The following is a 15,647-nucleotide window of genomic DNA, read 5'->3' on the forward strand; positions in this document are numbered from 1 at the left end:
TCAGGTTCCAAATTAAGCAAATTGTCATACATGAAGATTATGCAAATGCTATTTTTCTTTGATCTTCCTAAATTGTCGATGCAAATGAGTTCGTATAATGTTCAAATTATCAACCATTAAAGTAGAGATGAAATTTAATTGAACAATAAGGGTTTTTTTTTTTTTTTTTACAAACTTAAAAATACTCAAAATGCCCTGTTTGTAAATTCAGTTGTGCATAATTTTAAACGTTTTATAAGATATAAAGAATTGAAGATGGTCATTTGTTGAATTTGCAGCATTAAAAGGTCACATTTAGTGAAATCAAAAGCTTTTCAATTTAAAATATCTTAACAGGCTGAGTTACATGTTAACATAGAACCCCTTCTTTGATATCACCTTCACAATTCTTGCATCCGCTGGACTTGTTTTTGGAGAGTTTCTGCTTGAATTTCTTTGCATGATGTCAGAATAGCCTCCCAGAGCTGCTGGTTTGATGTGAACTGCCTCCTACCTTCATAGATCTTTTGCTTGATTATACTCTAAAGGTTCTCAATAGGGTTGAGGTCAGGGGAAGAAGGTGGCCACACCATGAGTTTATCTCCTTTTTATGCCCATAGAAGCCATTGACTTTGAGGTATTCTTTGCTGCATCAGATTGTGCATTGTTATGCATGAAGATGAGTTTGCAACAGATGGCATGATTTTTCTTTATGTACCATGGAAGAAAGGGCACAGTCAGAAACTCAATATACTTTGTCAAGGTCATTTTCACACTATTAGGGACCCTTAGGGACCCAAAACAAGACTGCCAACTCCTTGCTGATGTCGTAGCCGTGTTGGGACATGGTGGCCATCCACTACTCCATCCATCTGGACCATCCAGAGTTGCACGGCACTCATAAGTAAAAAACTGTCCTCATATGTCTGGGCCCACTACAACCATTTCTCCTTGAGAGCACTGTTTAGGGGTGGCCGAATAGTAGGTTTATACACACCTTCAAGCCTCTGGAGGACCCTACACCTTGAGTTTACGGGAATCTAGAAGCACCAGAAGGTTCAAAAACATGTTTGATGCTTTTAATAGTATTTTACCCGCTGCTTTCTGACATCTGCTGAATTTTTCTTTCAAAAACCTTACTCATTCTTTTATCTGCACCACGAACTTGTCTGTTCTGTGTATCAGCCACAAATCGTTTCATAGTACGATGATCACGCTTGAAATATAGTTTTCTTGAAATATGTAATGTTTTCATTTTTTAAAGCATTAAACTATTTGACGCTTGTTGGCAGCAGAGAGATCCTTTTTCTTCCCCATATTCTTTCCCGCTAAATGTAGAAGGTCCATCTAAAGTAGTTTTCCTCTAATTGGGCTCACCTGGTAAATTAATTCTCACGTGGTTGAGCTTGATTTCAGTGATCCAAAGCACTCTGGGACACAATAACATTTATGTTTAGATATTATTTATTTGATAAAACAAAAAAATTACATATTTTTGACACCAATCCGATTTGCTAAATAATTAGAATGTGTATTAATATATTTATTTAATTATTTTACTCACTTATATAGCACATTACAGACATTATCAGCATTGTCCCTATTGGGGCTTACAATCTAGATTCCCAGTCAGTATGTCTTTGGAATGTGGGAGGAAACCCACACAAACTCAGGGAGAACATACAAACTCCTTGCAGATGTTGTCCTTGGTGGATTTGAACCCAGCATATATAATATATATTAGTTAATTCTTCTGTCAATTTATGCCGATTAATATATTCTATTAAAACTACTTAGTAATACTTGTTTTTGTGTTCCTTTTTTCCTTTTTGTTTTAGGCTCATGAAGCTTCACACCACCATCATCATCATCACCATCACCAACAGCAGGTTGCTCAAAATAGCTTGCTACCACTTTTGGGAGCTCCAGTTGAACCTCCTGATCAAAAGCCTATGCTACCTATACCAATAACACAGAAACCTCAGCCTTCATCAGAACCTATAAAAGATACGGTTGTAATAAAGAAAGAAAAACCCAAAACTTCCTTTATTTGTACATATTGCAGCAAAGCCTTTAGGGACAGTTACCATTTAAGACGCCATGAATCCTGCCACACAGGAATTAAGCTTGTGTCACGGCCAAAGAAAACACAGACTACTCCGGTCGTGCCGCTTATATCTACTATTGCCGGAGACCATAGCAGAACATCTTTGGTTTCAACAATTGCAGGCATACTGTCGACTGTTACAACATCATCTTCAACTACAATTCCTAGTGCCAGCACAAGCCTCCCAACTATGCCTGTCACTCAGCCGGTGAAGAAGCCAAGCAAACCTGTTAAGAAAAACCATGCATGTGAAATGTGTGGGAAGGCTTTCAGGGATGTTTATCATCTAAATAGACACAAGTTGTCCCATTCAGACGAGAAACCTTTCGAGTGCCCAGTTTGCAATCAGCGTTTCAAAAGAAAGGACCGAATGACCTACCACGTGAGATCTCATGAAGGAGGGATTACCAAGCCCTACACATGTAGTGTTTGTGGGAAAGGGTTTTCAAGGTATGTCCACACGTGTAGTTAACTTATACGAATTAAGGAGATTGTAAGTTATGTACTGTATATGTGCGGTGCATAGAAGCGGCTCAGGAGCGGGGCCTGCAGCATACCCAGCAAATACAAGCTGGATTATACTATGTGAAGGCGCATAGTGTAGCTGTATAGTCTATCTGAAATGAGCATGGAGGGAAAATGTGACTGTCACATATAAGCTGTGAAGAAACCAGCATAGATCTCGGGGAGTCACCCAGGTAGGGCACAAACCATGGAGTAAGCCCTCATACAAAACATCAGACTTGATAAGGGGGCTGGCTTGCTGTGAGAAAGCCACACCCCCTGATCTGTTTTGGCATTGAAGAAGGCATCTTCAGGCAACTGGCTTGTATTAAAAAGTTAGTAGCAGACTATGGTGCCTGACCTGTGATGTGGCGTCCCAGAATGGAGGGTCATAGTGAATAGTTCTGAATAGCGGACTCTGTGACAACTGAAAGCAACTATGGATGTGAGTTTTATCGTTTTGGAAGCGGTGTTAAGAATACATGTTTGTCTCTCCGGAGTACCACTTTAAAGCGAAGCTGTCACCAGGTTTGGCCAATATAGGGAAGAGCCACCACCTTTCAGGCCTAATATACAGCATATACATATATTTCTGTATATCAGCCCCAAACCCGACCTGAAAGAGAAGAAAAAGCTTCTATTATACTGCTTGTGGGGCAGTCTGGTCCGAGGGGTATCGATGTTCTTGGTCTGACACCGCCCTCCTTCTTACTTTGTGTGGATGACGCGTCCTTACGTCATCCACACAGTCTTCCCGGCATCGCGCTCTTGTGCAGGTGTAATTCTCTGCCCTGTTGAGGGCAGAACAAAGTACTGCAGTGCGCAGGTACCTGGAAAGGTCAAAGGGTAGAGAAGTATGCCTGCGCAGGAGCGCAATGCCATACGAAGCAAGAAGTAGGGCGGGCGGTGATCATCTGAAGATGGGAGGCACCAGACCAAGAACATCGACACCCTTTGAACTAGACCAACCCCGCAGGTGAGTATAATAAAAGGTATTTTTCTTTTCCAGGTCGGGTTGGGGGCAGATATACAGCATTATACAATACCTGGTGACCGGTTCCCTTTTAAAGTTTAATTTTTTTTTATTTTCTTCACCTAGAACTTTTTTGTTATATCTTGATAACTAAAGTTATGCTAGTTTAGTTGTTATTCTAGTTTAGTTATGCTAGTTTACTTGTACAGCCAAAAATTGTGCTGTAGTCCCCAACTTGAATAAGATTTTCACCAAGGCGCTCAACCCTTGAATTAATGTGGCGCCTTTCTTAACGGGCGTGCGCCACTGCCAGAAATTAACTCCAGTCAGGGACCAGAGTACATTCCTAAAGTAAGATACTCCTCTGCAGTGGCATAACTTTTCATGAATTTTACAGGCGAACTAATGGGAAAAGTCCATTGTTGCCGAGTGCCGGCAGCCATTTTCCTCTGGGAAGATGAAGTGGAAGGCTGGGGGACTGAGCCGGTGGGTCCAGGGATACCAGTCTTACTGGAGGGGTGCTCGAGGGACCCCATTTCTCTCCCCTCTGGTTTGCTAGATCATATCAGAGGAGAGAGAAATGAATTGGGAAATCTGTTTTTGCAATCGCCGTTATTCAGTGAATAATGGCGATCACAACACCGGGGACGGTAAAACCCGACCCGAATCATGTTCTCCAGGGTCTAAGCTACGCCCAGTAGCCGAGACCTCGGACACTTCCCGACACTGGGGGGCGCTATACCCTTATTTCTCAGCACCATTAGCAAGCGGCGCTGAGGAATAAGTCCCATTAACTGCTGCCGTTAAAAGGCGTATCGGCGGTCGTTAAGGGGTGAAATAAAATGTTCTTGTGCTGATAAAATCTTATAAATGTGCCCCCTGCTGCGTACTGTGTAATGGCTGTGTCTGACCGTGTAAGAACATGGTCTGATTGTACCACAGCTCCTGGGTAGGGGAGGAGGAAACAGAGGGTTCAGACAGTATAGCAGAGGATCGCAAATGATTTCTAAGATTCTCAGCACAGGAACATTTTATTTAACCCCTTTCTGACATTGGGCGGATTATCACATCATTGCGATCGCCGCCGGGTGTCAGCTGATTCTGACAGCTGACACAAGGCACTAAGTGCCAGGAGCAGCCCCCCACCGCTCCTGACACGTTAATCCTCTAAATGCTGCAAACTTCAGCACAAACCATATGGGTACGAATCTCAACGCAGCTGACATCCGGCACTATGTGCCAGGAGCAGTTACGGACCGCCCCCGGCACATTAACCCCCGGCACACCGCGATCAAACATGATTGCGGTGTTCCGGCGGTATAGGGAAGCATCGCGCAGGGAGGGGGCTCCCTGCGGGCTTCCCTGAGACCCCCGGAGCAACGCGATGTAATCGCGTTGCTCCGAGGGTCTCTTACCTCCTCCTCCCTGCAGCAGGTCTGGATCCAAGATGGCCGCGGCTTCCGAGTCCTGCATGGAGGTGGCTTCACTGCGCCTGTTCAGAGCAGGCGCCGGGAAGCCTGGAGAAGTGCACGTCAGATCGCTGATTACACTATAACATGATTCCCCTATCCCGGGGCAATGTTATAGTGTAAAAAAAAAAAATATTCACATGTATAAAAATCCCCCCCCTCCCAAAAAAATATATTCCTATAAATACATTTCTTTATCTAAATTTAAAAAAAAACAAACAATAAAAGTACACATATTTAGTATCGCCGAGTCCGTAACGACCCCACCTATAAAACTATATCACTAGTTAACCCCTTCAGTGAACACCGTAAAAAAAAAAGGCAAAAAACAACGCTTTATTCTCATACCGTGTTAGGGTTGGCGGAACGCACCGAATATATTTATTAGATGGGATTGGTGCGTTCGCAACCACCGTGCAGGAAAGAACCTGCTGCTAAGTAAATGGCGGCACTATATGGCGGTAAGAACCAGCTTTGTTAGCTTCACAGAGCAGCCAAGAAAGCAAAGCTCTGTGCCCTGTTAGACTTTCACAGAGGCACAGGCTAACTACCCAAACGAGAGCAGTCAGTGGTCATGCATGCACACAAAACTCCTCGCCGGAGGTGCCAGCATTCTAGGGGCTTATTTCAGCCGGGTCCCTGAACACATACAAACACATGACCACACTGGCGCAAAGCACATAACATAGGAAGATACTAGCGCATGGCCATGCGAGCCTTAAATAGTTGCAGCACGTACGGGACCTTCCTAGAGGACCAATGGAAGTTGCTGCAGTACTGAGCATGTGACCCTAGATCTCCACTGAGAGATCTTGCCCTGGGCATGCTCAGTGTGTGCAAAGCAGGACTTAGACCCAGAAAAGCCTGCTCGCCGCAGATAAGTGCAGGGTACAATAGCAGAGCCTGGAGAGGCAGCAGTAACCCTTTGCAACAGTATCACGGCGTTGTTCAAGGCAAATTCCGCCCAAGGTAGCAAAGATGCCCAGTCATCCTGCCTAGCAGAGACAAAATGTCGCAAGTATGTCACCAGAGTCTGGTTGGTCCTCTCCACCAACCCATTCGTCTCGGGATGGTATGCAGAGGAGAGGTTCAATTCTGTGCGGAGTAAACGGCAGAGCTCTCCCCAAAACCGAGACGCGAACTGGGGACCCCGATCGCTGACAATTTTATCAGGCATACCATGTAAACGGAAAATGTGCTTAATGAATAACGCCGCCAAGGCCCGTGCAGAAGGTAATCGTGGAAGCGGCACCAAGTGTACCATCTTAGAGAAATGGTCGGTGACAATCCAGATAACGGTGCAGCTACGCGACTTGGATAAGCCCACCACGAAGTCCATCCCAACCATTTCCCAGGGCCTGTCTGCCACCGGTAGGGGGTAAAGCAACCCAGCAGGCCGTTGCCGAGGAGACCGATTCTGGGCGCAGGAAATGCACGCCCGAATATAGTCCCCGACATCACGGGCCATATGCGGCCACCAATACGTTCTCGCCAAAAGCTCGGATGTCCTTTTGGTCCCAAAATGCCCACCCACTCTGGACGAGTGAGCCCAAGAGAGAACCTCCGGTCGTAAATTTGCTGGCACGAAAGTCTTGCCCGGGGGCACAGACTCTATCGGGGCGATGTAGAATGGGAGCGCTAGCAAAGTGTGATTTAACCAAAAGGAAGGCCTTGGAGACATCCTCTGACCACAACTTGGGATTTGCTCCCTTCTTGGTGAGGGCAACCAAGGGAGCTACCAAAGTTGAGAAGTGTGGGATGAACTGACGATAGTAGTTAATGAACCCCATAAAGCACTGCACCGCTTTAAGTGAATGGGGTTCCTGCCAGTCCATCACATCCTGTAGCTTGGCAGGATCCATAGCCAAACCCTGGGCAGAGATATAACCAAAGAAAGGCAAGGACTCCTGCTCAAACACACACTTCTCCAACTTGGCGTAGAGGGAGTTTGCCCGTAAGAGTTCGAAGACTTTGCGAACATCTCTCCGATGGGAGTCAATATCTGGAGAGTAGATAAGAATATCATCCAGATAGACTACGACCGAGGTGGTGAGCATATCCCAGAAGATATCGTTCACAAAGTCTTGGAAAACAGCTGGGGCATTACAGAACCCGAAGGGCATCACCAGATATTCATATTGCCCATCCCTGGTGTTAAAAGCCGTCTTCCATTCGTCCCCCTCACGGATGCGAATCAGGTTGTAAGCACCCCGAAGATCTAATTTTGTAAATACCCTTGCTCCCCGTAGCCTATCAAAAAGCTCAGATATCAGGGGTAATGGGTACTTGTTCTTAACGGTGATGGCGTTAAGATCCCTGTAGTCTATGCATGGACGTAAGTCTCCAGTCTTCTGTACGAAGAAGAACCCAGCCCCTGCAGGTGACTTCCTAATGAATCCTCTTGCCAGATTCTCTTGGATGTACTGAGACATTGCCTCCATCTCCGGGAGAGATAACGGATAGACTCGGCCCCGGGGAGGCTCAGCACCAGGCAAGAGGTCAATAGGACAGTCATAGGGGCGGTGAGGCGGAAGGCCGCAGCCCTTTTGGAGAACGCGTCTGCATAGGGCCAATAGTGCTTGGGGAGAGAGGAAAGATCTGCGGGTAACTGTGTTGTAGCAACCTGAACGCATTCCCTCTGACATGTACCCTCGCAGGATTTACTCCATCCCAAAATTCTCCCTGAGGACCACTCTATATGAGGAGAATGATAGCGAAGCCATGGTATCCCAAACAGGACCTCATCAATCCCCTCAGGAATGACTAATAGGGAGATAATCTCCTGATGTGATGGAGACACAGAAAGCGTGATAGGAATAGTTTGGTGGGTAATCTGTGAGGGTAGTGTCGACCCATTTACCACTCGATCGATTACTGGTTTGGCGAGCATCACCAGGGGTATTGCGTGACGCTGGGCGAAAGCGGATGACATAAAATTACCCTCCGCCCCAGAGTCCACGCATAGCTCTACCTTAAGAATGGATGGGCCTATGGTAATTGTCCCCTTGAAGGACAACTTTGAGGCAAACGTCGCCGCGTCTAGTGTACCTCCTCCAACTGCCACTAGACGCTGACGTTTCCCCGACCGCTGAGGACACTTGGAGGCAAGATGTCCTGACTGCCGGCAAACATGACAGACCTTATGTGCACGAGCGGACTGGGACTTGGATCCCGCTCGTGTCACCTCTGTGGCCTCATGTGACTCGGACGCCTGGACTGGAGATTCCAAAGGTCTGGCGAAGGTGGGAGCCAGCCGAAACCTCTGCCTACACTGGGCTCGCTCCAACCATCGCTCGTGAAAACAAAGGTCTATGCGAGTTGATACAACTATGAGCTTCTCCAGTGTGGCGGGAATCTCCCTAGGAGCCAAAGCGTCCTTCACATGGTCAGCCAGCCCCCTCCAAAATACGGGAATGAGGGTTTTATCTGGCCATTCCAACTCAGACGCTAATGTCCGGAAGTGAACAGCAAAATGGCTGACCATGGTTGAACCCTGAGTCAAAGCCAGCAGTTGGAGTGCTGTATCATGGGTGACTGCAGCCATCTGCAGACCGGACATAACTGCAAGAGAAGTATGCTGCCTTCCAGGTGCGATGATCAAGGATGTGACCGATAGGATACCAAAGCTCTTCAGCTCCAAGGACGTCCACCCATTTCTTCTGATACATGTTGGCACCAATGACACGGCAAGGAAGGACCTACCGACAATCTGCAAGGACTTTGAAGAGTTGGGGAAGAAAGTAAAGGAACTGGATGCACAGGTAGTTTTTTCTTCTATCCTTCCAGTAGACGGGCATGGCACCAGGAGATGGAACAGGATCCTTGATGCAAACAACTGGCTAAGACGATGGTGCAGACAACAAGGATTTGGATTCCTGGACCACGGTGTGAATTACTGGTATGATGGACTCCTCGCCAGAGACGGACTACACCTCAACAAACCTGGGAAACACACATTCGCCAGAAGACTCGCTACACTCATCAGGAGGGCGTTAAACTAGAAGAAGAGGGGACGGGAAGAAAAACATTAGACTCGAACAAAGACGACCCAGGAAAACATACTCAGAAGGGAGGTAAGAACATTTCTAAAACAATCCACAGTGAGGAGATTGGAACAAAACAAAATCCTCTAAACTGCATGCTTGCAAACGCCAGAAGCCTGACAAACAAGATGGAAGAACTAGAAGCAGAAATATCTACAGGTAACTTTGACATAGTGGGAATAACCGAGACATGGTTAGATGAAAGCTATGACTGGGCAGTTAACTTACAGGGTTACAGTCTGTTTAGAAAGGATCGTAAAAATCGGAGAGGAGGAGGGGTTTGTCTCTATGTAAAGTCTTGTCTAAAGTCCACTTTAAGGGAGGATATTAGCGAAGGGAATGAGGATGTCGAGTCCATATGGGTTGAAATTCATGGAGGGAAAAATGGTAACAAAATTCTCATTGGGGTCTGTTACAAACCCCCAAATATAACAGAAAGCATGGAAAGTCTACTTCTAAAGCAGATAGATGAAGCTGCAACCCATAATGAGGTCCTGGTTATGGGGGACTTTAACTACCCGGATATTAACTGGGAAACAGAAACCTGTGAAACGCATAAAGGCAACAGGTTTCTGCTAATAACCAAGAAAAATTATCTTTCACAATTGGTGCAGAATCCAACCAGAGGAGCAGCACTTTTAGACCTAATACTATCTAATAGACCTGACAGAATAACAAATCTGCAGGTGGTTGGGCATTTAGGAAATAGCGACCACAATATTGTGCAGTTTCACCTGTCTTTCACTAGGGGGACTTGTCAGGGAGTCACAAAAACATTGAACTTTAGGAAGGCAAAGTTTGAACAGCTTAGAGATGCCCTTAATCTGGTAGACTGGGACAATATCCTCAGAAATGAGAATACAGATAATAAATGGGAAATGTTTAAGAACATCCTAAATAGGCAGTGTAAGCGGTTTATACCTTGTGGGAATAAAAGGACTAGAAATAGGAAAAACCCAATGTGGCTAAACAAAGAAGTAAGACAGGCAATTAACAGTAAAAAGAAAGCATTTGCACTACTAAAGCAGGATGGCACCATTGAAGCTCTAAAAAACTATAGGGAGAAAAATACTTTATCTAAAAAACTAATTAAAGCTGCCAAAAAGGAAACAGAGAAGCACATTGCTAAGGAGAGTAAAACTAATCCCAAACTGTTCTTCAACTATATCAATAGTAAAAGAATAAAAACTGAAAATGTAGGCCCCTTAAAAAATAGTGAGGAAAGAATGGTTGTAGATGACGAGGAAAAAGCTAACATATTAAACACCTTCTTCTCCACGGTATTCACGGTGGAAAATGAAATGCTAGGTGAAATCCCAAGAAACAATGAAAACCCTATATTAAGGGTCACCAATCTAACCCAAGAAGAGGTGCGAAACCGGCTAAATAAGATTAAAATAGATAAATCTCCGGGTCCGGATGGCATACACCCACGAGTACTAAGAGAACTAAGTAATGTAATAGATAAACCATTATTTCTTATTTTTAGTGACTCTATAGCGACAGGGTCTGTTCCGCAGGACTGGCGCATAGCAAATGTGGTGCCAATATTCAAAAAGGGCTCTAAAAGTGAACCTGGAAATTATAGGCCAGTAAGTCTAAACTCTATTGTTGGTAAAATATTTGAAGGGTTTCTGAGGGATGTTATTCTGGATTATCTCAATGAGAATAACTGTTTAACTCCATATCAGCATGGGTTTATGAGAAATCGCTCCTGTCAAACCAATCTAATCAGTTTTTATGAAGAGGTAAGCTATAGGCTGGACCACGGTGAGTCATTGGACGTGGTATATCTCGATTTTTCCAAAGCGTTTGATACCGTGCCGCACAAGAGGTTGGTACACAAAATGAGAATGCTTGGTCTGGGGGAAAATGTGTGTAAATGGGTTAGTAACTGGCTTAGTGATAGAAAGCAGAGGGTGGTTATAAATGGTATAGTCTCTAACTGGGTCGCTGTGACCAGTGGGGTACCGCAGGGGTCAGTATTGGGACCTGTTCTCTTCAACATATTCATTAATGATCTGGTAGAAGGTTTACACAGTAAAATATCGATATTTGCAGATGATACAAAACTATGTAAAGCAGTTAATACAAGAGAAGATAGTATTCTGCTACAGATGGATCTGGATAAGTTGGAAACTTGGGCTGAAAGGTGGCAGATGAGGTTTAACAATGATAAATGTAAGGTTATACACATGGGAAGAGGGAATCAATATCACCATTACACACTGAACGGGAAACCACTGGGTAAATCTGACAGGGAGAAGGACTTGGGGATCCTAGTTAATGATAAACTTACCTGGAGCAGCCAGTGCCAGGCAGCAGCTGCCAAGCCAAACAGGATCATGGGGTGCATTAAAAGAGGTCTGGATACACATGATGAGAGCATTATACTGCCTCTGTACAAATCCCTAGTTAGACCGCACATGGAGTACTGTGTCCAGTTTTGGGCACCGGTGCTCAGGAAGGATATAATGGAACTAGAGAGAGTACAAAGGAGGGCAACAAAATTAATAAAGGGGATGGGAGAACTACAATACCCAGATAGATTAGCGAAATTAGGATTATTTAGTCTAGAAAAAAGACGACTGAGGGGCGATCTAATAACCATGTATAAGTATATAAGGGGACAATACAAATATCTCGCTGAGGATCTGTTTATACCAAGGAAGGTGACGGGCACAAGGGGGCATTCTTTGCGTCTGGAGGAGAGAAGGTTTTTCCACCAACATAGAAGAGGATTCTTTACTGTTAGGGCAGTGAGAATCTGGAATTGCTTGCCTGAGGAGGTGGTGATGGCGAACTCAGTCGAGGGGTTCAAGAGAGGCCTGGATGTCTTCCTGGAGCAGAACAATATTGTATCATACAATTATTAGGTTCTGTAGAAGGACGTAGATCTGGGTATTTATTATGATGGAATATAGGCTGAACTGGATGGACAAATGTCTTTTTTCGGCCTTACTAACTATGTTACTATGTTACTATGTTACTATGTTACTTGAAGTCCTAAAAAGACCTTTTTCAGAGTGTCCAGAAACTGAGGAACACTCCGCACCACATGATCGTTGCGCTCCCACAGCGGCGTAGCCCACTCCAACGCTCTGTCCGACAAGAGAGAGATTATGAATCCCACCTTTGCCCGCTCAGTGGGAAAACGTGCAGCCAGGAGCTCGAGGTGTATACCACACTGGCTCACGAAACCCCTACAGGACTTACTGTCCCCAGAGTATCTCTCCGGCAAAGGGAGGTGAGATGGGGTCGGAACAGAGGTGGCAGTGGGTAAAGCTGCTGCAGCCACGCTAGCAGCCTGAACAGCTATTGCGGTAACATCCTCCGCCGAGGTTGCACGCTCAAGAGACGCCAACCGGCCCTCCAGCAGCTGGATGTACCCCTGCAATCGCTGTTCATCCGCCATTACTTAGCCAGATCCTGGCGCTAGTATACTGTTAGGGTTGGCAGAACGCACCGAATATATGTATTAGATGGGATTGGTGCGTTCGCAACCCGGGATCCACCGTGCAGGAAAGAACCTGCTGCTAAGTAAATGGCGGCACTATATGGCGGTAAGAACCAGCTCTGTTAGCTTCACAGAGTAGCCAAGAAAGCAAAGCTCTGTGCCCTGTTAGACTTTCACAGAGGCACAGGCTAACTACCCAAACGAGAGCAGTCAGTGGTCATGCATGCACACAAAACTCCTCGCCGGAGATGCCAGCATTCTAGGGGCTTATTTCAGCCAGGTCCCTGAACACCTACAAACACATGACCACACTGGCGCAAAGCACATAACATAGGAAGATACTAGCGAATGACCGTGTGGCCATGCGAGCCTTAAATAGTTGCAGCACATACGGGACCTTCCTAGAAGGACCAATGGAAGTTGCTGCAGTACTGAGCATGTGACCCTAGATCTCCACTGAGAGATCTTGCCCTGGGCATGCTCAGTGTGTGCAAAGCAGGACTTAGTCCTAGCACCTACAGGACCTTCCAAGAAGGACCAATGGAAGTTGCTGCAGTACCTGAGCATGTGACCCTTGATCTCCACTGAGAGATCTTACCCTGGGCATGCTCAGTGTGTGCAAAGCAGGACTTAGTCCCAGAAAAGCCTGCTCGCCGCAGATCAGTGCAGGGTACAATAGCAGAGCCTGGAGAGGCAGCAGTAACCCTTTGCACAGTATCAGTCCCAGCGAGACGCTGGAACCGTCGTCTCCGCTGAGCAGGCTCCACTGCGACCGATGCAGAATGGGAGACCGCAGCAGACACGGATCAAGATTGTGCAGCAGAGGAAACTCTACTCCTAACATACTGCCAAACAAAAAGTGGAATAACATGCGATCAAAAAGACTGATATAAATAACCATGGTACCGCTGAAAACGTCATCTTGTCCCGCAAAAATCAAGCCGCCGTACAGCATCATCAGCGAAAAAATACAAAAGTTATAGTCCTCGGAATAAAGCGATGCAAAAATAATTATTTTTTCTATGAAATAGTTTTTGTCGTATAACTGCGCCAAAATATAAAAAAATTGATATAAATGAGGTATCGCTGTAATCGTACTTACCTGAAGAATAAAACTGCTTTATCAATTTTACCAAACGCGGAACGGTATAAACGCCTCCCCCAAAAGAAATTCATGAATAGCTGGTTTTTGGTCATTCTGCCTCACAAAAATCGGAATAAAAAGCGATCAAAAAATGTCACGTGCCCAAAAATGTTACCAATAAAAACGTCAACTCGTCCCGCAAAAAACAAGACCTCACATGACTCTGTGGACCCAAATATGGAAAAATTATAGCTCTCAAAATGTGGTAACGCAAAAAATATTTTTTGCAATAAAAAGCACCTTTCAGTGTGTGACGGCTGCCAATCCTAAAAATCCCGCAATAAAAGTAAATCAAACCCCCCCCTTCATCACCCTTTCCCTTTAGGGTTAGGGCTAGGGTTTGGGTTGGGGCTAGGGTTAAGGCTACAGTTAGGGTTGGGGTTGGGGCTAAATTTAGGGTTTGGATTACATTTACGGTTGGGAATAGGGTTGGGATTAGGGTTAGGGGTGTGTCAGGGTTAGGGGTGTGGTTAGGGTTACCGTTGAGATTAGGGTTAGGGGTGTGTTTGGATTAGAATTTCAGTTATAATTGGGGGGGTTTCCACTGTTTAGGCACATCAAGGGCTCTCCAAACGCGACATGGCGTCCGATCTCAATTCCAGCCAATTCTGCGTTGAAAAAGTAAAACAATGCTCCTTCCCTTCCGAGCTCTCCCGTGTGCCCAAACAGGGGTTTACCCCAACATATGGGGTATCGGCGTACTCAGGACAAGTTGGACAACAACTTTTGGGGTCCATTTTCTCCTGTTACCTTTGGGAAAATACAAAATTGGGGGCTAAAAGATCATTTTTGTGAAAAAAAAAAAAGGATTTTTTAATTTTCATGGCTCTACATTATAAACTTCTGTGAAGCACTTGGGAGTTCAAAGTGCTCACCACCCATCTACCCTTGGTAAAATAAAACAAATTGGAGCTGAAGTAAACAAAAATTTGAAAAAAGTTAAATGTTCATTTTTATTTAAACATTCCAAAAATTCCTGTGAAACACCTGAAGGGTTAATAAACTTCTTGAATGTGGTTTTGAGCACCTTGAGGGGTGCAGTTTTTAGAATGGTGTCACACTTGGTTATTTTCTATCATATAGACCCCTCAAAATGACTTCAAATGAGATGTGGTCCCTAAAAAAAAATGGTGCTGTAAAAATGAGAAATTGCTGGTCAACTTTTAACCCTTATAACTCCCTAACAAAAAAAAAAATTGGTTCCAAAATTGTGCTGATGTAAAGTAGACATGTGGGAAATGTTACTTACTAAGTATTTTATGTGACATATCTCTGTGATATAATTGCATAAAAATTCAAAGTTGGAAAATTGCGAAATTTTCAAAATTTTCGCCAAATTTCCGTTTTTTCCACAAACAAACGCAGGTAATATCAAATAAATTTTACCAATATCATGAAGTACAATATGTCACGAGAAAACAATGCCAGAATCACCGGGATCCGTTGAAGCGTTCCAGAGTTATAACCTCATAAAGGGACAGCGGTCAGAATTGTAAAAATTGTCCTGGTCATTAACGTGCAAACCACCCTTGGGGGTAAAGGGGTTAATAGCGGGCACAAGTGATCGCCCAGCCGCTGCAGGAAGCTGGCAGCTGCAGCTAATAGTCTTCCCACTATTTAAACAGAATAATATTCACTGCTCCTCAAGCCCATAGAGGAGGTGTGGAGAGCGCATGGCAGTGACTTCATGCTCTTTTACACACTGAAATCAGCTGCTGGCATTAGCACAGGATGCAGCACTACGAGGGAGAGGAAGAAAGGTGAGTAGAATTTTTTTTTCTTTGTTTGTGTGCACCATGATGATGACTATGAATTCCCGGGATGGAGATCATATATACCTGGATGGGGGATATTAGTACAGAATTGGGAGACATTACCTCTATAAAGGTGTCTGCAGCAGATCCCCTCCCCGATAACAGTGCATCATGACCACATTTTTTGCTTCAATTTATTTTATTTTATTTTTTTCCC

General features: G+C 44.8%; 1 protein-coding gene across 3 annotated transcripts in view; it reads left to right on the forward strand.

Moving 5' to 3' along the window:
- VEZF1 (vascular endothelial zinc finger 1) overlaps nt 1–15,647 on the forward strand; it is a 133,673-nt gene that overhangs the window by 59,219 nt on the left and 58,807 nt on the right. For all 3 annotated transcript variants that reach the window (XM_069756427.1, XM_069756429.1, XM_069756428.1), the window contains exon 2: nt 1,818–2,536. In XM_069756427.1, the coding sequence (XP_069612528.1) occupies nt 1,818–2,536 (719 nt within the window). The remainder of the gene's footprint in view (nt 1–1,817; nt 2,537–15,647) is intronic.

This window comes from Ranitomeya imitator, chromosome 3 (assembly GCF_032444005.1).
Source record: "Ranitomeya imitator isolate aRanImi1 chromosome 3, aRanImi1.pri, whole genome shotgun sequence".
Classification (NCBI taxonomy): domain Eukaryota; kingdom Metazoa; phylum Chordata; class Amphibia; order Anura; family Dendrobatidae; genus Ranitomeya; species Ranitomeya imitator.